General features: G+C 51.6%; 2 protein-coding genes across 7 annotated transcripts in view; both read left to right on the plus strand.

The window, feature by feature from the left end:
* Positions 1-9053, plus strand: part of PPARD (peroxisome proliferator activated receptor delta) — a 50083-nt gene extending 41030 nt beyond the window's left edge. For all 5 annotated transcript variants that reach the window (XM_043500255.1, XM_038380131.2, XM_043500256.1 and 2 more), the window contains 3 exons: positions 491-693; positions 3081-3531; positions 3984-9053. In XM_043500255.1, coding sequence (XP_043356190.1) covers positions 491-693; positions 3081-3531; positions 3984-4231 — 902 coding nt within the window. In that variant the 3' untranslated portion in view covers positions 4232-9053. The remainder of the gene's footprint in view (positions 1-490; positions 694-3080; positions 3532-3983) is intronic.
* Positions 408-22757, plus strand: LOC119846427 (probable E3 ubiquitin-protein ligase makorin-1). Of its 2 annotated transcripts, XM_043500259.1 has the most exons (9): positions 408-425; positions 15730-15830; positions 17557-17676; positions 18620-18930; positions 19225-19319; positions 19931-20139; positions 20609-20719; positions 20919-21051; positions 21696-22757. In XM_043500259.1, exons 1-9 carry the CDS (start codon positions 408-410, stop codon positions 21849-21851), a joined length of 1254 nt encoding a protein of 417 aa, XP_043356194.1. In that variant the 3' UTR covers positions 21852-22757. The 2 variants fall into 2 exon arrangements, with proteins under 2 accessions (XP_043356194.1, XP_038236024.1); XM_038380096.2 differs by lacking the exon at positions 408-425 and having other exon boundaries at positions 15551-15830.
* Positions 22758-24314: the final 1557 nt, after the last annotated feature.

Consider the following 24314-nt stretch of genomic DNA (forward strand, 5'->3'; position numbering starts at 1 on the left):
TGCAGTATTGACTACTGAGCCAAGCAACTACCTCTTACTGCTGTCTGTTCCTGGAACATGTAGTGTGCATAGGAACGGACAGTTTTATCCAAAACATGGTAGTTTAAAGCCCAACAATCCTCTTATTGAATGAAGAGCAGTGCCTGTCTGAGGAGCGGGTCTCTGTCTCTTGAGAGCCCAAATTACCGCAGTGGAGAGCTCACACTGTAGATCTAAATAGAGTCTTCATTGGAACATGAGGTTATAATGACCTCACACTGATGCACTAGGCAGTGCGTAGTCTGGAGGAATTCTGCACCATGGTGCCTTGGTGATTCTGTCGCACTGAAGGCTTTAAACGAGAGGTTCCCATGGGACCCAGGGTCCCGTACGCGCAGGGTGCTTACTGTCAGGAGCTGGTGTCATTGATGCCAGTGCAGACGTGTGTGTCCCTAGACCCTTGCGATTTCTCCCAGGACTTGTTGATCATGCCCGCTCTGTTACGTAACAGCCATTCGTTTTGGCCGCATGCCAGAAGCAGAGAAGAGGAAGCTAGTAGCGGGCCTGACGGCGAGCGAGATCAGCTGCCAGAACCCACAGGTGGCTGACCTGAAAGCTTTCTCCAAGCACATCTACGACGCCTACCTGAAAAACTTCAACATGACCAAAAATAAGGCAAGAGGCATCCTCACTGGGAAGACCGGCAGCGCCCCGGTGAGTGCTCCTCGCAGGTGGGCAAACCAGAGGGCTAATAACAGCGCTAAACACTGGCCTTTATTTCCAAGGCAGGGCAGGACAGGACATGTTGCTAGGGAAAGAACAGGTTAAAGACTATTGAGATAAGTTACAAGTATTCAAGTCAGCAGGGTCTGAACTTCACACTGCGGTACTTGAAGCAATCTCAGAACTATTAGCGATTGTCTTTGAACTCATGAAGGATGGGTGAGGACTGGAGATGGGCAAACATAGTATCTATCATTAAAAAGGGGAACAAAGAAGACCCTGGAAACTATAGAGCAGTCAGCCTAACTTTGATACTTGGAACAAATTATGAAACAATCCGTTTGTAAGTACCTAGAGGTTAATAGGGTTCTAAGTAATAGCCAGCAGAGATTTGTCAAGAACAAATCATGCCAAACCAACTCACTTCCTTCTTTGACTGGGTTGTTGGTCTAGTAGATGGGGGAAATCTGTAGACATGTGATATCTTGATTTTTAGTAAGGCTTTTGATGTAGTCCCATGTCACATTCTCATAAGGAAACAAGAGAAACGTGGTCTAGATCAGTGGTTCTCCATCAGGGGTACGCAGAGGTCTTTCAGAGAGAGTGTCAACTCATCTAGATATTTGCTTAGTTTTACAACAGGCTACATGAAAAGCACTAGCAAAGTCAGTACACACTAAAATTTCATACAGACAATGACTTGTTTATACTGCTTTATATACTATATCAGTGTTTCTCAACCTGGGGTTGTGATTTGTTTTATAATTATATGGTTAAAAATGAGAAAGTCAGCAATTTTTCAGTACTAGTGGCTGTGACACTTTTCTGTATTTTTATGTCTGATTTTGTAAGCTGGTAGTTTTTAAGTGAGTGAAACTTGGGGGTCCGCAAGACAAATTAGCCTCCTGAAAGGAGCACGGGAGTCTGGAAAGGTTGAGAACCACTGGTCTAGATGAAATTACTATCAGGGGTACACACCTGGTTGAAAGACTGCACTCAGAGTAGTTTATCAATGGTTTATTGACAAAGTGGGGTGACTTAGACAGATAAGTCTTCAGATGTATTAAGGGCTGTTATAAAGAGGATGGCCATCAGTTGTTCTCTGTCCACTGAAGGTAGGACAAGCAGTAATCTGCAGCAGTGGAATTTTAGGTTATATAGTAGGAAAAACTCGCTAACAATAAGGGTAGTTAAGCTCTGGAACAGGCTTCCAAGGGAGATTGTGGAATCCCCGTCACTGGAGGTTTTTAAGAGCAGGTTAACCAGAGGTAAATTCATAGCACTGACTATCAAGTCCATTCACGCTAGTGATTTCCAGCACATCCATTGCTGGCAATTGACTTATTTCGGAGAATCTGACTCCTGGTGCCATGGAGTTAATGATTTGCATATGCCCAAAAGGAATGTCTTTCTGAAATAGACTGCAACTGTCAGGAATGGTCTAGCTATACTTGGTCCTGCCTCAGCACAAGGGACTGGACTAGGTGACCTCTCAAGGTCCCTCCCAGTCCCAGATTTCTACAATCCTATCAAGTATTTGACATTGTTGATGCATTTCTTCGTTACTTTTTCTTTTTGGGGGGCGGGGTGGGGAAAAGGGGTTGTATTGGGGAAATGTCTTTCTAGATAGATTTCCCCCAGCCTTAGAAGTGCTTTGCCATTCAGAGATGGAGTTATAACCCTGCTCCAACACTCTCCACCACCTGTTGTAATGAACTGCAGCAGTTCCATTTGAAACCAGCTGGGGAATTCACCCACTTCTCCTCCTTTCCCTGCTGACTTGATTCATGTACAGCACCATGCTCCCATCATTCAAGGTTCCTGATGCTCTGCAAAGGTTTGCCTGGAGTCACGGAGATGATCAGCATCTCCAACAGCCAGGACTAAAAGTAGCTTGGAGGAGTGATAGTTGTTCTCCACTTCTTGACATGCTGCAGCCCTCCTCTCGCTGTTGTCGTTCAATAGGCTTCTGGCTGCGGCAGCCCTGTGCAGCATAAAACGCCGACGTGCCAGGTGGAAGCTTGCCACAGCAGTCAACAAACACGCTGTTAGTGTCTCTGATCTGGTGACTGTCTGGTGAGCTTTACTGCGAATGGAGGCCTTGGTGTTTTCAGGCTTCCTATGACCTGCTAATAGCACACAACCTTGGTTGCTCTGCAGTGCTTGCTGCTGGATTTTCAGGGCACAGCTGCAGGCTTCTTGCAGTTGGGAGGCCCAGAGCTGCAGCTGCCATTACATGCAAGGGAACGTTGGGGACACGTGGAGGGTTTTGAATGATCTTCCACACCAGGGCCAGGTAAAAGCACAATCGCTCTGTACGGCCAGCAGCTTGAGTCCCCATTGCAGAGATTCTGACCGTTTGCTTCTCTTCCATGCAGCCGTTCGTGATCCATGACATGGACACCCTGTGGCAGGCAGAAAAGGGGCTGGTCTGGAAGCAACTTGTCAACGGGATCCCCCCATACAAGGAGATTGGGGTCCACGTCTTCTACCGCTGCCAGTGCACCACGGTGGAGACAGTGCGGGAGCTCACCGAGTTCGCCAAGAGCATTCCCAGCTTCCTCGGCCTCTACCTGAACGACCAGGTGACTCTGCTGAAGTACGGGGTCCATGAAGCCATCTTCGCCATGCTGGCCTCCATCATGAATAAGGACGGGCTTCTGGTGGCCAACGGGAACGGGTTTGTCACACGCGAGTTCTTGCGCAGCCTGCGCAAGCCCTTCAGCGAGATCATGGAGCCCAAGTTTGAGTTTGCTGTGAAGTTCAATGCCCTGGAGCTGGACGACAGCGACCTGTCTCTCTTCGTGGCTGCCATTATCCTGTGTGGGGGTGAGTCAACCACGCACCTCTTAAATAGGCCAGGGATGGGGCTTGGGTTGGGGGGGAGTGGGTCTGAAGTCATTCCTGCTGGGAACAGGAGCAGTGCACTACAGAGTGGGTGCCCTGCTTCCTGGGGCTAGCAACCAATGGATTAATAGGGGGAAGAATAACGTAAAGCTGAAACTGAAGCCTTCCAGTGACTCCCAAGATCTGTGTTCCCTGGCACCGCTGTGCAGTTGGGCCATAACAAACACAGACGACAGACAGGGAAGGTGGGGGTGGAGCCCCCATCCCCAAAATGCCCAGTGAAGGGAGTTGCCTGAACACAAGGCTAGGGACCACGAACTTCTGATTCACCGCATGACCCTAACCCTAAGCAGCTGTCTGTTTCCCTCTGGGTAGCACTCAACAGGGGAGTGGTGTAGGTAGCGCTCTGAGTTGCGTTAATCCTCTCCCTGCAGACCGCCCTGGCCTGATGGACGTGAAGCAGGTGGAGGAGATACAGGACAACATCCTCCAGGCCCTGGAGTTCCACTTGCAGGCCAACCACCCGGACGCTCAGTACCTCTTCCCCAAGCTGCTCCAGAAGATGGCTGACCTGCGGCAGCTGGTGACCGAGCACGCACAGCTGGTGCAAAAGATTAAAAAGACCGAGACGGAGACCTCATTGCACCCGCTCCTGCAGGAAATCTACAAGGACATGTACTGAGGAGCTTTAAAGCCATGGATCCTGAGCAAAACACTTCGTATGGTGACTGAGAAGCCTCCTTCCCCGCCCCCCAACGTCTTCCATTTCTTTTACTTGGAACTATTTTCTAGATGATCTCTACATATGGTACATAGGCCTACCTGCCACGAGACTTCATGGCTACTGCGTGCTAAGCCCAGGCTTCCGTTAACACACGCTTATGAACCTCAAAGGCAAAACATAAGTGAGGCTTCTGTTTCCGCAGCCCAGCTGTCATGCCGCTCCCTTCTGCCTTCCAAGCGACCTGCGTGTTTACGTGCATTGCAGAGAAAGTGGGATTACGGCACCAGCAGGGTAACAAGGGTATGGTCTGATGTAATGAGACCATTCCATACCTTGATTATCCGGCAGGTCCAGGAGCAGCACTTACATCACGTCTCCGTTGTGCATGGGTTTTGTATTGCACTTGGAAGACTCTTAGACTGGAGTTGTAAAGCCTAGAACATTGGAACAAAAGGAAGCGTCTCACATCCATCCATCGAGAGAGAATCTCCCAGAGAAAGGCCAGACTGTTTGATGAAGGGTACTGATTCTTCATCCGGGGAGAGACCTTTGGTTAGTCCCCTGGATTCATAAGACAGGCATGCCTTCCACGGGAGATGTGCATTCTCCTCTGCCTTGCGAATCACTCCTGTGGGTTGTAACATGGAATCCTGTACCTGACCCCCTGCTGGGTCTGAGCTGGTCCTTCGTAGCCCCTAGATTTCAAAGGGGAGGGCTGCTTTTCCTGTCTCTCCTATATTGGCTTAGAAAATGGAGTAGGGTGGGATGGCGGCGGTGGGTGTTAACTCTTTCAGAACCGTCTTAGTCTTCAGAGCAGATGCTAAAACTGCAGTTGCTCCCAGTCTTTGATCCAGGGTGTCCAGAGGAGACTTGAAGTGTCAGAATGACTCAAGATTCTGCTGATCTAGGAGGAGGAAGGGTCGGTTGTGCTGTGAAGAGGACAGTAGTGAGCAGAGCAGGGTGAGGCAAGGGTGTCACAGAAGACAGTAATAGTAATTGCTCTGTCTTGCTGTTTCCTTTCCCACCCCTTTGGTCTTCCTACTGTAGCCTGTGGCATAGCCAGAGAAGGCCTCTCAATGCAAGGCCAACAATGGTACCTTCCCCATCAACACAGTCACTGTAATACACTGGTGTCCTCCAATCCTGGGGTCCCACCTCTTTCTGCTGTGGCTGGTCACATCTGCGCGGTTGGTGTCGGCAATGGCCGGAGCCATCACTAAATTACGTTGCAGCGTCTCTCGGCCAAACTATCCCAGCATGGGTTGCTGGGGTGACCTGGAACCAAGTGTGACCTGTGACTGACTTATTTCGGGGGCTTAAGTCATCAGACTGAGGCCATCCAAACTGGCCCAGCTGAGGGGCTGCTTTGGTAATTTGCCAAGAGCCTAAGACCCACCACTTCAGATCCCACTATGCAACACTCCAGCTCGGTCAGAGCAGCTGTTGAAGGATGGGTAAGTGGCTTTTGGCCTCCAGGTCATGCGCTCAGATCCAGCCCCGGCCTGTAGTGAGTGGGAAATCCAAAGGCTCTTGAGTGGCCTGTGTGCAATGAGTTGGTGGTTCTCAATCCAGTTCCTCACGGACAGGAATACCCTTGGCACTAATCGGCACTTTCATTGGCAGTCTCAGCAGGGATGCCACAACATGAGTGGGCTGTGGAGACAGAACTCGCCTAGTGGGGTGAAGGGCCTGACCCTTCCCTGCTCAGAACCGGGGTATATTAGTGGAGCACTACAGGGGAAGCTTGCCCAGCCGCCACCTGGGCTGTCCCGGCTCTGTGGACAGGACTTCAGTCTCTGGGGCAGCCTACACCCTAGCCAGCACTAAATTCACTTTGGCTCTAGGTTCAGGTGCTGGTGTCGTGTGTAAAGCTCTCCACTTGCACCAATCTGCTGAGATGGGATGGGTGTGTGCAGGGGCGGATCTAGCTTCATAAGCAAGACCTTTTGAGGGCATAGGGCGGGTGGGTCGTGAGGATACCCTTTGCTTGCCAAGTGGTCTGCAGAATGAAACTGCTGAGGAGCCACTGGCATAGGGCAAAATGTAGCACCCTGCAGCTGTGCTGTTCACTGAGCTCCAGCAGGGTTGGTGGGGGCTGTGAGGCCCTTTCGCTTTCCAAAGTAAAGGGCTGATGGGGAATGGGAAAGGACTTTGTGAATGCACAGCTTGAAGCATGACTCCTGCTCTGCAGATCACAGAGTGCCCCCAACTGATCCCGTAGAAGAGGCTAGAGTAGCATGGGGAGCAGTCCTGCAGCAGCCAGGCCCATGCACAAGATGTGTGACCTGTTGGCTCTCTTCCGTGTCAGATTTCTAGGAGAGCGGCAGGCACTGACGCTGCAGTGTGAGGAAAACCTGCTGCCGGAGAGTGAAAAGCGCTGGTCTGAGAGGCCTGAACTCCCGGGTCCTAATCCTGGCTCTGCCACTGTCTTTTCTGTGGCCTTAGGCAAGTCAAACTGCCCTGCCTCAGTTTCCCCATGTGTAAAATTGGGCTAATAGTTTAATCTTCCTTGCAGGGGGGCTGTGAAGGTTAACTAGTTAGTGTTTGTAAAAAGCATTGAAGCTGTAAAGTGTGATATAAATACCAAGTATTATTTATTTTGGGGGATGGGAAGCAAAAACGCTGCATTTATCATGGTGACAAACGGGGGTTTATGATGGGGTAGAGAGAGAAGCCTGTTCGAAGAGCCCAGGCCAGGCACTAATCAGCTAGACCTAATACCACCTAGCAGTTCTCTATTCATTGATGCCATTTTGGCAGCTGCAAGTACCAATTTAGCTTTCAGGCTTCGTGGCCTGACTGAAAGGCTGGGCACCCTAATGAACCTAGAGCGATCTCATATCATGACTTCCTTGCAGCTTGTGGTACTGTCTGCCTCTCCCAAATGGAAGTCTCATGTTCTCTCACTTGTATCCCCAGCGAATCGGGGCTGAGTCAGGTTTTCTGGCTGGGACCATAGCAGCTGACCCAAGGTCCCGTCTGCAGGCAGCACTTACACTCCACCTGTGACTTTTGGAGTCTGTCTAGTCTTAACATGAGACAGTTGGACCAAAGCCACTGAGATCCAACTCAGGAACAGTAAAGGGAAGGGCGGAAGGAGGAACGCCACCTGCCCAGGAGTGGGGGACGAGGTTGTGCTGCTGTTTGTAGCGCTCCCATGTGACCGTGGCACTGCGGCTGCCTTGCGGTGGAATTAGCACAGCATCGGTGCAGGGCCTAGTCCCATGATCACTCTGAGATGAGCAGGTGGCTGTCTGGGTAGCACAGTGTAAGCAGTGCAAGAGCCACTGGCTGGCACAGTTCCTAAGGCTTTGGTGCTGGGAGTTTACCTCGATGCTCTTCTCCAGCTTTCTCTGGGTATTGGGGGCAGAGGGAGGCCTGGACATGCAGTTCTCTTCTGAGAAGTGGCAGCCTGAAGCTCCATCTTTGTGTCTCACAGATCCCAGAGCAAATGGGCTCAGCTTGACAAGTGGAAAAAAGTTTTCCCTGCAGCCTCAGCCTGGGATCTGAGAGCTGAGCTGGGCTCTTTTCTGCTCCTGCATCCTGCCTGGTAATAAAGGTTCTGTAACAAATCTGCTGATGCACAAGGCAGAACAGACTCCAGCTCCCTGCAGGGCTAATGGGATGGGTGCGTCTCTGTCTCGAAGGTAAGCAAAGGGCCCTCTAGAGACACGCATGGAGTAGGTCCCTGGAATAAGGCAGTGCCGTTTTCATGCACACTTCAGAGAAAACCTGGTGGCTGTGAAAGGACTGGGCAGGGCTCATCTGGTGTCCTGAGCAGGCTTGCTAAAGGACCTGGATTGCGCTCCTTCCCCCCCCTTGGGGAAACGGGTTACCCTGGTGCAATAATGTCTTACTGAAACAGAGGAATAATCTGCTTCCATAACTGCTTAGCAATCCCACTGCTTCTGTCCTCCCTAGTAAGCACCATATCAGAGGTTGGGGCTGGTACAGACCCCCACATGTCATCTGCACCAGAACTGCAGCCCTATCCCACCCTTATGCTCCTTGTCTTACACACACACTCCTGGGGCGTTACCCCTCCTAGGTATGGTTCATGGCTGCACACACTAGTACTAAGCAATGTACATTTAATGGAAGGAGGGTTGTGTAGTGCAGCAGTTCCCAAACTTAACTGGTTCCCTTAGCACCACCCGTAAAAATCACTGTGAAGTGAATCAATAGTCCATCAAGCTCCCAATCTGCTGTTTGGAAACCCTTGGTCTAGTAGCTAGTGCAGGAGGAGGCTCTGAGTTGAGACCTTTGTGGCCTGTTCCCAGCTCTTTGCCAGCTTGCTGGGCTCCTTTGGCAAGTCGCACCTCCCCTCTTGCCTCAGTTTCCCCACCTGTCTCCTGGGGCTAGTCCTTTTCCTTCCCTACTTCACAGAGGCATTGTGAGGCCGGATTGAATTCCCGTTTGTAAAGCACTTTGAAGTCCTCTTGTGAAAGGAGCCAGAGAAGTGTGAATGATGGACTGATGGGTTTGTGATTGGTACCTTTCCAAAGTGTCTGTACTGACCCTGCAGTCCCCTGCTCTGGAGTGCCCCGAGGCTGTGAACGGAGAGGCTGCTGTGACTCCCGGCCAGCCCTCGCCCCCAGAGATGCTGGGCTCTCGTTCCCTTCATCGCGTGAGGAACTTTTTGCTTGTTGTCAATGTTGTAACAAGCCTCAAACTGAAATGTATATTTTTGCTAGAAGTACAAACCTCCAAGTGTTTTTAATATAAACGGCATCACAGACTGACTTACCTTGAAATAAATCTGACCTAAATATTTAAGAAACTTTTAGCGTATTGCGATGCTTTCCTCAGCGCTTTGTAGTGTCTCCCAGCCCTGCCTGTGGGCGAAGTTTAAACATTGGATGAGTCACTGGGAATTACCATTTTTTGGCGAAGCTTTGTGGGGTCTCTCTTAGAGCCGGATCCTGCCATTTGCAATGCACAGAGAGGTCCTTGCACCCACGTCAATGGGACTCTGCGCAGGGGCAGGAGTCCATCCACGCAAAGCTTGTTGCATGATAGGGGCCTTGGGTGCCAATCATGTGAACGCTTACTCGCTCAAGTAACTTTACTCCCTCGGCTAGTCCTATTTATTTCAATAGGACTGTTTGCATGTATAAAATTAGGCAGCTGGCTTGAGTGTGTGTTTCATAGAAGATTACGGTTGGAAGAGACCTCAGGATGTTCTAGTCCAACCCCCTGCTCAAAGCAGGACCACCACCTAAATCATCCCAGCCAGGCCTTTGTCAAGCCGGGCCTTAAAAACCTCTAAGGATGGAGATTCCACCATCTCCCTCGGTAACACATTCCAGTGCTTCACCACCCTCCTAGTGAAAAAGTTTTTCCTAATATCCAACCTAAACCTCCCGCACTGCAACTTGAGACCATTGCTCCTTGTTCTGTTGTCTGCTACCACTGAGAAGAGACTAGATCCATCGTCTTTGGACACGCCCTTCAGGTAGTTGAAGGCTGCAATCAAATCCCCCCCTCATTCTTCTATTCTGCAGACTAAATAAGCCCATTTCCCTCAGCCTCTTTTGTGGAGGAGCAGGGATACGATTTATCTTACTGTAGCATGTAGGAGTCCAAGTCATGGACCAGGACCCATTGTGCTAGGAGCTGTACAGAATTACTTCGTAATCCATTTTTTCAAGCCACTGTTGCGTTGAAACAGACTCAGCCAGTCCCTTGGTAGCTGTGGGGCCATCTATGCTGGCCAGTTGTGCTAAGGGCAGCCCTTAGGAAAACAAGCCACCTGTCAAGCGGGATACAGGATATGTGCCAAAGAACCGTGTGCAAATAATAGCCATCTCCACCCTGGGGAAGTTGAGCAGGAGCAAATCTGCTGTGTTGGTGTAAATTGTGCCGACATAGGTTTCCTGCACTACTTTCTCCTTCTTCCAACCATGCATAAATACAGGGTTGTGATGTTTCATTTTGTGTTGGGTTTTGATGGTTTAATGACCGGCTATTTTGTGGAATTTTTTTAAAAGCATATTTTTAGAAGAGGCCTGGGAGCCTCCCCACACAGGCCACCATATGCATTCGCTGCAAGACCTGTGCCAATCTAATACAACCTTAAATCGTCTTGCTGATGTAGCACCTCCGTCTGTTTGGTTCATAGGCTCCTTGAAGAAGAGAATTCCTGAGCAAAGGGAAAATTCTCTGCTGTGTTTTCTCTCCACAGGCAGAAATCTCACGTGAGCAAATGTCCATCAGATTTCAAAAATATTTTTAGGGCAAGAATTCTTTCCATTCTGCACATATGAGAGGCCCTTAGATTCTCTCTGCTGGAGTCCCAAACACTCCCCTTACCACAGACTCAGTCCTTCTCACTGAAGCTAATCGCAAAACTCCTGTTGACTTCAGGGCCGGGTCAGGCCCCCACAGCATCTAAACCAGTAGTTCTCAAACTTTTTTACTAGTGACCCCTTTCACATAGCAAGCCTCTGAATGCGACCCCCCCTTATAAATTAAAACACTCTTTTATATATTTAACACCATTATAAATGTTGGAGGCAAAGCGGGGCTGCGTTGGAGGCTGACAGCTCACGACCCCCCATGAAAAAACCTCCCAATCCCCTGAGGGGTCCTGACCCCCACTTTGAGAACCCCTGATCTAAACCCACCAGCTATTTTGTCATACATTTTTATTAGTGCCCTAAGAGCCCAAGCCTGAGTCTGTGCTCCAACCTCCCATGGAGGTAATGGGAATGGAGGGTACACAGCAGCCTGCAGAACTGGGCCCTTAACTACACAGCTGGAAGAGCACCTGGGGAAATGCCCATTCAAACAAAGCATGCTAAGTACCAGAGCTGCTGTAATAACAAGAGCGTCTGTGTCTGTCTCTTCTGAATGGAATCGGAGCTGCTCTGCTGTGTTACATGCCCCTATGCTGCTACTGTCAGACATTCTTTGTTACAGCAGTTACTGGAGGCCTCTCTTTTGGAGCAAGAAGATCTGCGTTTGGCATGCATCTCTGATCCGTATGTATAGTGATGGCTAGGAAGGCCAAGGGCACCATGGGTTTGTTACTGTGCTACATAAATTTCTTAGTTTAAGAGCAGTGGGAAAAACCCTCCAACTTTCCACGTTTGCTCTTCCACTCAGCACAACCAGACCCCTTGCTAATTGTGAGCTGTGCCAGTGCCTGCTCCTTACGCTACCTCCAGCATGAGGTTTTTAGCCAAAGGTGGGGAGCGGGTGTAGGCAACCCCATAAATATTCAGCCAGGGCCTAATCCTATGCCTGTCAAATAATTCCTCTCTCTGGGCTCAGCTCTGCCCCATGGAAGTTTTGCTGTTGACTAAACTAGGAACAGGGGCAGGTTTGTTTTTGGAGCAGATCATCTGATTTCACCAAATAGTTTTGTCGTTGAAACCAAGGAGGGAGAGGAATTTGTGCCACAGACTTGAGCATGACCTATGCAGATATCTGCCTGAGGCTGCAAAGAGCCTGAAACAATAGCTCTGTGTGCACTGCCCCATTCATTCCAGTGGGTGCTAATGCCAGTGTCAATGAGGAGTCTGAATGGCAAAGTTGTTTCACTGCTCATCCGGTCGTGTGGGAAAGGGGAGGAAGTGACATACTTTGCTCTAAAAATACAGGTAAGCCTCTAGGGGCTAAAGGGGACATAACAGGCTTCATTTTCCTGAAGTTGAATTTTATGTACAACAGTAACAAACCCATGGTGCCCTTGGCCTAAATGAAAGTCAGGGCTTGTCTATAGTGTGAGTTATTGCAGGGTAAGCCAAGGGCTGAAGCTACAGCCCACCAGTTTGCCATCCAGTATTGTCCCATGTGCTCCCCGCTGCAGCTCGTGAAAGTCCAGCACGTGCCAATCCACACAGCAAGGTCCTGTGCAGCGAGGTGGTGTGCTGTAAATTCACACCAAGCTTGCTGCCCAGTGAATCACGGGGAAGAGGAGCCCTCAACTTTTAAAAGTTTGGGAAGTGCTAACTGAAGGGATCTGTCTGTCACTCTTCCACAGTGTCCAAGGGGCATAAGATCTCTGGGGCTGTGGTAGTGGGGTACATGAGCTGCTGCCAAGAATCTTGTTCCAGCACCACCACATCTGCAAAAAAAAAAAGTCCAGGGCTGTATTTTATTTTGGTAAAGGTAACTTTCAATCATTATATAGCCCTTTGCATTTGCAAAAGCCTATACGAATGCCAACTAATCCTCACGACAACCCTGTGCACTGGGGAACTTCTTAGATCCATTATAGAGGGTGGGGAAACTGAGGTAAAAGAGGTGAAGTGACTTGCCCAAAGTCACCCAGTGAGAGTCAGTGGCAGGGGTGTTGCACCTCTAGGCTCATTTCACTAGCGCATGCTGCCTCACTGAAGTTTTAGAAACCTGCACAACGCTGTCAAAAGACAAGCCTTGGGAGCTTAAATGCATAACTTTGCTAAGCACTAAAAATCATGGACTGAATAGAGACACTGGATTTATGGCCTATTGTAACAATCTATAATCCACTAAAAAACACACATCACTCTTTTCTTTTCTTCTTCCATTCCCCCCCACCCTCTATGACTGGAGAGGTGTTAACACGCCACTCCACCTTAAACCACTGCTTGAAAGGTGCTAACTACTTATGTTAAACAATCTATTTTTCCCAGAGCTGAAGAAGAGCTCAGTGTAAATTTGAAAGCTGTCTCTCTCCCCAACAGAAGTTGGTCTAACTAAAGGTATTCCCTTGTCTCCCTAAAGTTTTAGAACTCAGGCCCAGATCCTCAAAGTTATTTCTATTAATTTTAATGGGCATTCGGTGCCGTAATCCCTTTCAGAATCTAGGGGCGCTGTGAATAATTTAATGTATGGCCCCACTGGAGGCTGAGTGCCAGTTAACTTGAGTTAAAGCGAGCGTGTTTGTATGTGCTAGTCTGGATGCTCCACACAGCTTTCTGTTCTGGAAGGCTAAGCAAATGAATACAGTACCGGGCCTTGGCAAAAAAATAACACTTAGCATTTAGCTAGTGTGCAGTACGTTCAAAGTGCTTACGATCATTAGGGCCCTGATTTTGCAAACGCTTCCGGGGCATGCTGCTGTGTAAGCAGATGACTAGTAGCATCAAAGTCAGTGGAGGGAACTTTTAGGCACCTAACTCCCTTAGGCCCTTTGGCACTACTTATGTGCTAAGGTTAAGCAAATGCCTAAAGCCTAGTTCCTCAAGGTATTGAAGGGCCTAACACCCATTGAAATCAATGGGCATTAGGCACCTAACTGCCTTTGAGGATCTAGGCCTAAGGGTTTGCAGGACCGGGGCCTGACTAATTATCAGCAGTAGCAAACACGCAGAAATAAAAAGTGCATTGGTCCAACCAGGCTGCAGCTGCAGGGATGCATGTACTATGTGCCCATCTTTGTTATAATACACACAGAAGTGCATGTGACATGATGCAAGAAGCTAAGGGCATTTCTGAGCATGCACGGACTATAATGTAAGGTGGTGTGTAATGTTTCGCTTTGTGCCATACCTGGACTACTCCCTTCACAGGCTAGTAGCTTCCCCTCTTCCCCCAGCCCCTCAAGGCACAGGGTTTTACACCTCCATAAATAAATAGGGACAATCAGCAAGTCTGATCTGAAAGGGTTTGGGGAGGTAGAACTAATAGGCAGCAACCTGCTATAATGGTCAGGACAGCTGGGGCCCAAGGGCAGCTGCTAACAGATTAAGGAGCATAGCAGAGAAAAGGACAGAGCCGAAGCCATTATCCCATTTCCTTGCATTTACTGTGCTTTGTGCACAGAACAGGTGTGAAGCAGGAAGTAGCAGAGCCCCTGGAGCCCCTTCCTTTGTGCTGTTGAAAATTCCAGGGCGTCACATCAGTGAAACTGAAACTCAGGCTCTGTCTACATGTGAAAAAGCCACCCTGACTGATGCAAGTTACACTGACCTAAGCGCAGGTGTGGACAGCTCTGTGTTGTTGGGAGAGCTTCTGGGGCTGGAGTAGTTAAGCCAACGGGCGAGCTCTTTCCCGACTTCGAGTGGTTACGTTAGAGACCTTACAGTGGTGCAGCTGCAGCTCCTTTGCTGTAAAGTCTCTGGTGTAGCCGTAGCCCCACTGGAGCAATGCTTTCAGCTTATTTAAATCCAATCTGTCTCTCTCCCAACCCAATAGACACCCTCACGGAGGCCCTGTCCAGATTAGGCAGCAAAGAATTGCAACAAACCATTGCAAGACACCTGGAGTAGGCACCACCTCACTCTCACCCAGCCCTGGGGTTTTACTATTGTACTGAGGCCCCAGAGTGCTAGGTGCTGTACATACAGGGAGTTCCTGCCCCAAAGAGCTTACTGCCTAAACAGAGAAAGGAAATGTTATCCCCATTGATCGATAAAGAACAGAGGCACTGAGAGATTAAGACCCAGCTCCTCAAATGTATTTAGGGTCCTATTGATGGATTTCACTGGAAGTTAGGAACCTCAATGCCTTCGAGGAGCTGGGCCCAAGTGATTTGCCCTCAGTCAGAGTAAGGTATCTGTGGGAGAAGCAGGAATGGAACTCAAAGCTCCTGACTCCCAGCCCCGTGCTTTAGCCACAAGACCATCCTGTGAGGATGCCTCAGGATCAGCATCCCCATGGGAGCTCAGCAGAAGATTCTGTCTTTGTTCCATTCTGTCCAGCTTTTTGGCTGGATGCGGTTCTTGGACCGGCCCGTGCTCCTCACTCTGTTTATGTCGATTTCACACATGCCCCCCTGGGAAACCAAGTCTTTTTTCAGTCCTTTTTTGTTTCCCTTTAATGCCGGTGTCACGAAGGCCAAACATCTGTGGCCCTGGTCTCGGTCTCCGATGCAGTTTGAGGTGTCAATAGACTCTACAGCCTTTGGTTTTACAAAAAGATAAGGAGTACTTGTGGCACCTTAGTGACTAACAAATTTATTTGAGCATAAGCTTTTGCGAGCTACAGTGAGCTTATGCTCAAATAAATTTGTTAGTCTCTAAGGTGCCACAAGTCCTCCTTTGCTTTTTGCGAATACAGACTAACACGGCTGCTACTCTGAAACCTTTGGTTTTACAATGTTCTATTTTTACAGGGACATGTTGGATGGCCGGAGGGCGGGGGGAGACCATCCTGCTTTCCGCAAGCATTGTTTGTACCAGTTGGCTGCAAGATGCGGCGGTCTTTCCCTCTGGCCTGGCTCTGGCTGCAAGGGTCTGAACCTAAACCAAATTCCAACCTCTCCAAGCACAGCCACGAAGGGGTTAAGCCGTGTTCGCTGGCCCATTGGCTCCCTCCTGTCCTGCCCCAGCCCCCAGCACCTACCGCAGGTAGCTGATCAGTGGAGGGGGTAGGTGGGTGGGGACCATTCCTTGCTCCTGCAAACTGACAAACGAATGGGCAGCTGGGTGTGTCCTCACCTCTCTGCCTTGCCAATGGGCTCGGCCTTGGGGGAGGCTGGTTTAAACCCCTCCCCGCGCCGCAAGAGTTCTGGGGGGTGGGGAGAGGCACTTTGGCTCTGTGCTCGGGCGAGGATGGAGCCTGGCTCGCTGGTCGCAGCTGGAGGGGTGCAGCCCAGCAGGGGTGCCTGCTCCAGGGCTCTGTGCAGGTAGGGGGGCCGCTTGCAGATCAGCTCTGCGGGGGGCAGAGGGTGGTTCCTGAGCTGGGTCTCCGGCGCTGCCCCTGCAGCCCCACCCAGACAACAGCCCAGGTGTGGAGGGAGGGCTGCAAACGGCTCTCCCCGATCCCTTCTCCCCGCGCTATGGGGCGGGAGTTTGCAGCAGGCGACGCCCCTGAAACCCCCCCCCCCCAGCAGGTAACGCCTCGTGCGGGAGATGAAGGGGGCCTGTGGGCAGAGCCCCCATTGTCTGGCTGGGGCAGGCTCTTTGCAGCGCTGGGGGGGGGCGCTCTCGGTTTACCTGGAGGGGCAAAGGCCAGGCTAGGACCTTGGCTCTTGCCAACTGAGTCTGCAGAGACCGCAAAACCTCCAGAAACGGCTGCGTCTGTTTTCTCTCCCCCTTGGGGTTCCCCAGTGACCCCGGTTCTGGCTTCCCTTCTTGTGCTAATTTCAGGCAAAACCAGGCTTTTGTTGCATCCGGCTCTCTGGATGGTTTGGTGTTTAACAGCCAAACTTCTTAGCCTGCTTCTCTTAAACTTCAGGCGTTTCTTGCCCCCCCCCCACACCTGGGAGGGGCTCATGCCTGGGGGAGGTCTGAAGGGCTGCTGACTTTGAAATGATCAGAGCTCCCTGCTGAGCATTTGGGGAAGTTGTATCAGGCGCATTCCCAGCTCTCCTGTTGCTCTTGTTGGAGCCAGCATGTGTGAGAGGGGGACTCTCCCTGGTAAAATACTCCTGTGGGTTTTCTCTCCTGCCTCACCCAGCCTGGCCATGCTTCTGATCCCTGAATCAGATCTGCTAGGCCGGGTGCAGGGGCCTTTCTCCTGCGCCCCTGCCGCTTTCCACCTGCCCCCGGCTCTTCCTCTGGGGGCTCGCTGACTCCCTAGCAGTCTTCTTCTACCCAAGTTCTGTTGGCAGTGGGGTGGACTCTCTCTCTCTGTGCTGAGATGGGCTGTAGGCTGGGGGCCGCCCCTGCTAGCTCTCCCGGCTTGCTGTCAGCCATCGCATGTAACTGCCCACCCAGATCAGTCAGGCTGCTGTATGCCAGCTCTTTCCCCAGGCTATGCGATGTGCACTGTGCCCTACCTATGGGACGTGTCCACCCCCTGGGTTTCCAGCACTCCTGAGCTGAGCCGCTGTCCAAGCCTTCTGCATCTCACTAGTGGCTGCTGTCTCCGCTCTCTCGCCTCCACTGGCCCCTCATCCATGGGCTTCCCCTCAGTGCACCCTGGACTGTGCAGCAGGCCTTGAGGCTGGGGGTTTCATAGGAGCCCAGGGGAGCTAAGTGCTCAAATCCTGAATTTCAGTGGGAATTGGGGGCCCAGTCCCCGTCAGCTCCCTTACAAATCCCAGTCCCATGTTCAAGCTTTGTTGATGTGCACAGAGCACAAGGGAGCCGCTCTGCCCCCCCCGCCGTGAGAGCCTGGCATTTGATGCCTATCACTAGGGTATCTGGGCATCTCACAAGGCCAACAGAGTGAATCCTGCTGACAGTGCAGCCCCGCTGAGCATCTTTTACCCCCAGTAGGAAACGCTTTCTAGTTTCTGCAGCCTTCCCTGCCAGGGGAAGGTGCTGAACTCCTCTGGGAAGTAAGGAAGCGTCAGGGTGAGCGTGATGGATGAGTGGGAGCTGTATGCCTTGAGGTCCGAAGGAAGCAGATGTGGAGCTGGAGGGGCGACAGCCTGTGAGTCTACATGGATTCTGTTCTCTCTGCAGGAACTTTGCCCGTGGAGCCTGCAGATGGGGTCAGAATTGCCGTTTCTCCCATGACCGGAAGTCAGCCCAGATCTGCAGGTATTTCCAGAATGGGTTCTGCGGCTACGGAGATCGTTGCAGGTAAGGACATTGCCTGGGGTGCTGCAGATCTGGGCTAGAGACCAAGGTGATGGGCCCCTTAGAAATACCCTAGACCAGGGGCAGTCACTTTATATTTTTTTATATATATATATATATATATATTTTTTTTTTATCAAGGTTCAGATTAAAACGGCTGGCGGGCTGTAGTTTGCTCACCCCTGGCCAAGAGCAATGGGGCGGGAGGAAGGGGCAGAATCTCTAGAGCATAGTCTAAAATGTAAACCATAATTCTCCAGCCGGGTGGAGATTTGGTTAGGTAGGATGGAGAAAAACACCTGAGACCTGTTTCCCCAGTGGAGCTGCATGGGTGGAGGAATACAGGGTCCACTCCTGCTGGCATAGACATAGACACAATCGCTGCCAAGAGGTGCAAGACGGCTGTAGTAACCCAGAGCTTGGGAGACTGTAGCTTATTCAACTGCTGAAAGCCCTCGGCTGAGGCATTCAGCTGTGCCAGTATAGGTTTTATGTCGGGCAGGGACATGCAAATCTTTGTTTTTCCCCCTGGTGCTGTAGCTAGGCTGATAAACCCCCTGAAAGGGTGCGAATGTGGTTCAGGGAGGCGGTGTGCCTCCATTGGCCAAAAAACCCCCTCCTGTTGGCATATGTGGTGTCTACACTAGGGCTGTGCCAGCATAGGCTGTGTAGGGTAGACGTGGCCGGAGACTTCCAAAGCAGTGGAGGGGCTTTAGACGCCGCTGCCATGAACTTGAATGGAGGAGGTGTCCAAATCCTTTAGACTTGCTCTGAAAAGCTCCATCGTCATGGCGACAGCTGAGGAGATGAGCTGTTGCCTGGTGTGTCTCTGTCCTAGCGGTGGCATAAATTCTGCGCAGAATGGGGCGCCCCCGTGACCTATCCGATAGGGCCGTTTCTTCCCCCCGGGCTTCCCTGTGTAGCCTGTAACCTTTGACTCCCCCAGCTACCAGCATGTCCAAGACCCTCCAGCCCCTGCTTGGAGCAGATGCGGCTCACAACCTGCCTTATCGCTGAGCCGCCGGGGCTCGGAGCCAGCCGTCCGGCCAGAAGCAGCAGCTGGGAGCCGGGGAAGAGCCAGGCGGGGCTCGGAGCCCTCCGTCCCCAGCGTGACGCAGCTGCAACTGAACTTCAGGCAGCTGAGCACCGAGTTTGAGGAGGAAGAGGAAGATCAAGAGATGGTCCCCGTCCCCATGTATCCCCCAAACGGGGCTGTCAGCAGAGCGTTTGTCCCCAGGCAGGCCCGGCGTGGATCAGGTAAGTGCTGCTGGCATGTTAACAGTATCGGGAGGGAGGCTGGGTGGGCGTCGTAGGGGGCTCTAGCATGGATGGGGCGTGCTTCTGTCCAGTGTACCCTATGTTTCTTCCAGCTGACTAGACCTGCTGCCTGGAGAAGGTTGCATCTGCTCAGGCAGCTCCTGATGGGTCCCGTTGGGGAGCTGCTATATGGAGCTGGGATCCAGCCACTGCCTGTGCTTTTGTGGCCTGGCTTTTGAAGGCCCTCTGTCCCGTGTGAATGCATCTCATCTGAACTCTTGTGTTGCTGGTCAGGTTCCCGACCATGGGATCTGGGATTGCAGAGAACTTCCCTGGCACCAGAGGCTGCATCTAACAAGGCGATTGTCCCAGCACCTCGAACCTTAGAGGTGGGTGAGACTCTCTGGGTGGGAGGGTGGGGGAGAAGATGATATTGCCACTCAGACGTTCTCAATGGGATGCTCTTACGATGTCTGTCTATTGTGCTTACCTGGCCCTTGTCACCATGGTATCTGAGCACCTCTCCATCCTTAATGCATTTATCCTCCTGACTACTGTCAGGCCGGGCAGTGCTATTGTCTCCATTTCACAGATGGAGAACTGAGGCACTGAGAAGCTAAGTGGCTTGCCCCAAGGTCACCCAGGGAGTCTGTGGCAGAGCAGGGAATTGATCCCAGATCTCTTGAATAGGCTAATGCCCTAGGACCATCCTTCCTCTGAGTCCTCCCCCAGACACCTACAGCATATGGCTGAAAGCAATTGTTTCTGTCGGGGGAAGCTGGTGCGATCCTCCCACTCCCCTGTCTTTGGGCCTGTTTGTTGCCTGGCAAGGGTCTGCAGAAAGCCGGCTCTTCCCACGCCCAGAGCTGAGGCGCTGGCCCTCTCCAAAGCAGGGTGGCTATTCAGAAGAGCCTGGCCTGGGGAAGATGAGGCAGCACACCTGTGTGGAAGGAAGGGGACTCTGTCTCCAAGGGCTAGCTGGCTGTATTGCTCTGTGCAGGCAGCTGGTGGGCTGGGAGCAGCTGCCGCTTCGCTGGGGGAGCTGCGGAGCGAGGACGTGGTGTGCGGCATCTGTATGGACAAGGTCTATGAGAAGGCCTCGCCCGAAGAGCGCGTGTTCGGCATCCTCCCCAACTGCAGCCACGCCTACTGCGTCGGCTGCATCCGCAAGTGGCGCAAGAGCAGGGAGTTCCAGAACGCGGTGATCAAGTACGTACGGGGATCTGGAGTCCTGTTCCTGGCTGTCCCACGTGCTAACCTGGGGTTGGAGGCTTGGTCCCATTTCCCTTGTTTCGAAGAGCTGCAATCTGATGAGTGGCTTGGGCTTGGTAGCCGCACTGATTACAGGGGGTGGGGCGGGAAGGAGCTTTTAGGGCAGACCAGGGAGTGAGCAACGTCAGTGACAACCCTCCAGCCCCCGTCTTCCTTAAAGCTGAAGCTGGTGGAAGTCCTGTTGTCTTGGCTCATCCCTGTTGTGGGAAATCTATTCTAATGGCATCTAGGGCACAGCACAGACCAGTGCAGTGGGTAGCAGTGTTAGCTGCCGAGGGGCTGGCCTGGAGTCGCTGATTCCCGGAGCCGGCGCTCTGCCGACCTGGTGGAGCCCCCTTCTCTGCCCCAAATTCTCATTCACTTGTTGGCTGCAAATGGCCCATGCACACTGTATCTCTGCCCACAGGGCCTGCCCCGAGTGCCGGGTCACGTCCAGCTACTTCATCCCCCACAAATACTGGGTCTCCAACATGGACGAAAAGGAGAAGCTGATAGAAACCTTCAAGGCGCGGACTGGGTAGGTGGCTGGCCCCTCTGCTTGCTGGGATGGGGTTTGCATGATGGGCTTTGCTGTTCAAAGTGTTCCCTTACAGAGATGGCTCTTTCTAGAAGGGTGAGAGGCTGGCTCTCTGAGTCTAGTGTTGGCAGGTACCTGCAGGAAGAACTAACCCCTGAATTTCCATTTGAGTTTAACACAACTCTTCTAACTCTCCTAGGAAAATAAGATGCAAGTTCTTTGCCCGTGGCCGTGGACGCTGTCCTTTTAAATCAGAGTGCATCTACCTTCATGAGCTCCCGGCCAGGATGTGGCCCCCTCAACAGAGACCTCCATGTGGGACAGGCCCGGGGGTAAGCAAAAGCAGCTTGAATCTCTAAGTTGTGATCCCCATTGACAGCTGTTTGCACTAGCTAGCATGGGGTGGGGAGACCGCATCCCGCCAGTCTGGCAATGTGTTCTAGTTTAAAAAATAAACCGATAGTGGCTACCAAGGTTTTACTCTGGGGCCCTAATTCAGCAAGATACTTAAGCATGTGCCCAACTTCCAGCACCCGATCACGTCCCCTGACGTCCATGGTACTCAGTACTCGGCTGGATCAGGGCCTAGAAGAAGAGTGACCATCTGCAGGTCCAGCCACTTAGTGCTTGGAGGCCAGTCCTGCCTGCCGCAAAGCAACTGCTGCATGTCTCCTGAGGAAGCTGCAGCCTCCTTACCAGGGGGGCTGGGCTGGTGAGGAGCTCTTGGCTGTTGCTCCTAAGTCTTGCCCGGCTGGTTCTCCCTCAACATCATGATGTCTGTCTCCTGCTAGTGGCTGTCGGGACACCCTAGTTCCCCAGGGCAGATCTGTGTGAGATAAAACCTCCATCCAAGTCCTGGCTGGTGAATAGTATATACCACACCTTGCAGGGGGTGGGGCCGGTTCCATCTTCCCCAGCTGGGCTCTGTGGGCTCCTGCCCATGTGGGATAAACACATTGTTGGTATCCTGTTGCAGGCATTCAATCCCTCTCCCTCCGAGAGCTCGGAGGAGGAGGACGATGATGTGTGCTTGTTCCAGTGGGCTCTCACCGTTGCGCTGCTACAGGGGGACGTCGACGATCCAGACTACTGCCATGAGATTTTCCTCTTGGATTCCAGTGACTCGGACTAGAAATGCCACTGGATGCTGGGCCGGGCCTGTCTCGATGGAGTCAGGGTCACTCCATGGCTTGTGAACCTATATCTTTTGTGGGATGGGGAAAGACAATTGACTTCTTTTTTTAATCTGTCTAGTTGTGTCTGGCAGGACTCCTAGTGATCCGAAAGCACTCTGCGCAAGCTGGGGGAGCGCAGTGCCGGCAGTGGGAAGCGCTCCCGTTCCGCGGGGCGGAGGGATGCGGTTACCACTGCCAAGCTGCTCTTCCATCCATCCTGGGGCTGATGGGACTGACAGCTGATATGTCGCACATCACGTTTCCACTTCCCTCCCTCCCCTCCGAAATGGCACATCTCCCTCTCCACGCGGGTTCCTCCCCACCATGGCTTCCCAGCCTGGGATCTGGTGGCATTCCCAGTCCTATGGCCTCCTAGCTGCCTTGCTCTAGGAGTAGGCTGTACGCCAGGTTTTGTGGTGGTCCTGCAGTCTCAGTGTTGTGGTTGGAGGCAGAGCGTGCTTGCTGCTGAGGCTACTTTGGCGTGAAGGAGGGTCGTTGAGCAGTGCTATTGGCCACAGCAGCAGGCAGTGTCTGCGTCTTGGCAGGTTGATCTAGTATTGATTGCAGTGCTGCCAGGTATCTATAGCAGGCTTAAAAGGGGGAGCAGTCTGGGATTAGTGGGTGGGGGTGTATAGCTTTTTTTTTTTTTTTTTTTTAAATTGATACAGGCATCTGTCTCGGAGGTTTCATAATGTAAGCAGGGAGACCCAGCTCCATGTGAGCTGGAAGGGTCGCTGCCTGGTCGTCAAGCTGCCTGTGCACATACTTAGCAAACCTTTTAACTCTTTTCAGAAGATATCTGGAGACCATGCAATAAAAATCAGCTTTAAAAACTAATACGCCAAGACTCTCTTCTTCCCGAGGGGTATTTCACAAACCAACAATGCTGGCTCTTTGTTCCCTCCTTCGTCTGCCTGCAACCGGAAATCAGGCCGTTGCTAGCACCAGGGGCAAGTAATGGGCTAGGGGAAGTGGCCCTTGTCTATCCTGGAGCTCAACACTTGGGCCCAGGGGCAGGGCTACTGTCAAAGGGGGATGTAAGGAGGGAGAGGGGGGAGTCATCCCTTCTGCTTTACCCTCCTTCCACCATAATGCACCTTGGAAAACATAACCCCAGCCATACACATAAAACGATGGGGTCTAAATTAGCTGTTAACACTCAAGAAAGATCTTGGAGGTGTTGTGTATAGTTTTCCCCTCCATTCCAAAGAATATTGGGAATCATTAGGAAAGGGATTGTGTGTGTGGTTTAAAAAAAAAAACTATCTATCTATGGTACGCTCACATCCTGAACATGTGTACAGATGTGGTTGCCCCATGTCAAAAAAGATATAGGGGAAAAGGTTCAGAGAAGAGCAACAAAAATGACTAAGGGTGCAGAACAGCTTCCCCATAAGGAGAGATTAATAAAAGGGGGGTTCTTCTGCTTGCAAAAGCGATGACTAAGGGAGGATATGATGGTCTATAAAATCATGACGGATGTGGAGAAAGTAAATAAGGAAGCGTTTCTTATTCCTCAGACCACAAGAACCAGGGTCACCAACTGAAATTAATAGGCCCAAGGTTTAAAACAAACAAAGTATTTTTTTTCACACAACACACGGCCAAGGTGTGGAACTCCTTGCCGTGGATTTTGTGGAAGCCAAGACCATAACAGGGTTCAAAAAAGAACTAGATAAATTCCTGCAGGATAGGTCCATCCATGGCTATTAGCCAGGATGGGTAGGGATGGTGTCCCTAGCCTCTGCTTGCCGGAAGCTGGGAATGGGCAACAGGAGATGGATCACTTGATGATTGCCTGTTCTGTTCATTCCCTTTGGGGCACCTGGCATTGGCCACGGTCAGGAGACAGGATACTGGGCTGGATGGACCTTTGGTCTGACTGACCCAGTTTACACTTCACTTGGGAGCGTGCTTCCCAGACTGAGGAGATGTGGGCTAGTTCTGCTTGGGCTAGTGCCCTAAACACAACAGCGGGGTCAGCAGTAGCTGCCTGAATGTATGCAGTGGGTCTGTCTGGGTTTGTGCTGGGGGCTAGCCCAAGCTGCCCCTTGTGTTGCTCCTGATTACACTACTAGTTTTAATGTGCCAGCTGGAGCAGAACTACCACTTATCTTTCCATCCTGGGAAGCTCTCTTCCCTGAGCCGACACCTGGAAGGCTCGTGTGTGTCCAGACGTTGCAGGCTCCACTCCACTCACATACACTTACGGAGCCCAGCCCAGTCTCAAATTCTGATGGTGGGACGTCTGAGGCTGGTGTCTCACCACCAAAAGTTACTGGGATCTAGGACAGACTCTCCTGCCATGAGAAAAAGGTTATAAAAACAGCCCCTGCTCTTGCCAGGGGGTCTGATGAGAAGTCTGTGCACAAGGCAATTCATTGTGAGCACGAACTGAGTTTGCTTGTCCCATGCAGTCC

This window comes from Dermochelys coriacea, chromosome 21 (genome assembly GCF_009764565.3).
Source record: "Dermochelys coriacea isolate rDerCor1 chromosome 21, rDerCor1.pri.v4, whole genome shotgun sequence".
NCBI classification, from domain to species: Eukaryota; Metazoa; Chordata; order Testudines; family Dermochelyidae; genus Dermochelys; species Dermochelys coriacea.

Bases quoted from the DNA above. Each gene is read 5' to 3' on its own strand.
- LOC119846427 (XM_038380096.2), top strand. From the start codon at position 15,619: ATGGGCAGCTGGGTGTGTCCTCACCTCTCTGCCTTGCCAATGGGCTCG. The intron at 20,140-20,608 runs GTACGTACGGGG...CTCTGCCCACAG, and splicing joins TTCCAGAACGCGGTGATCAA to GGCCTGCCCCGAGTGCCGGG. The intron at 20,720-20,918 runs GTAGGTGGCTGG...TAACTCTCCTAG, and splicing joins ACCTTCAAGGCGCGGACTGG to GAAAATAAGATGCAAGTTCT.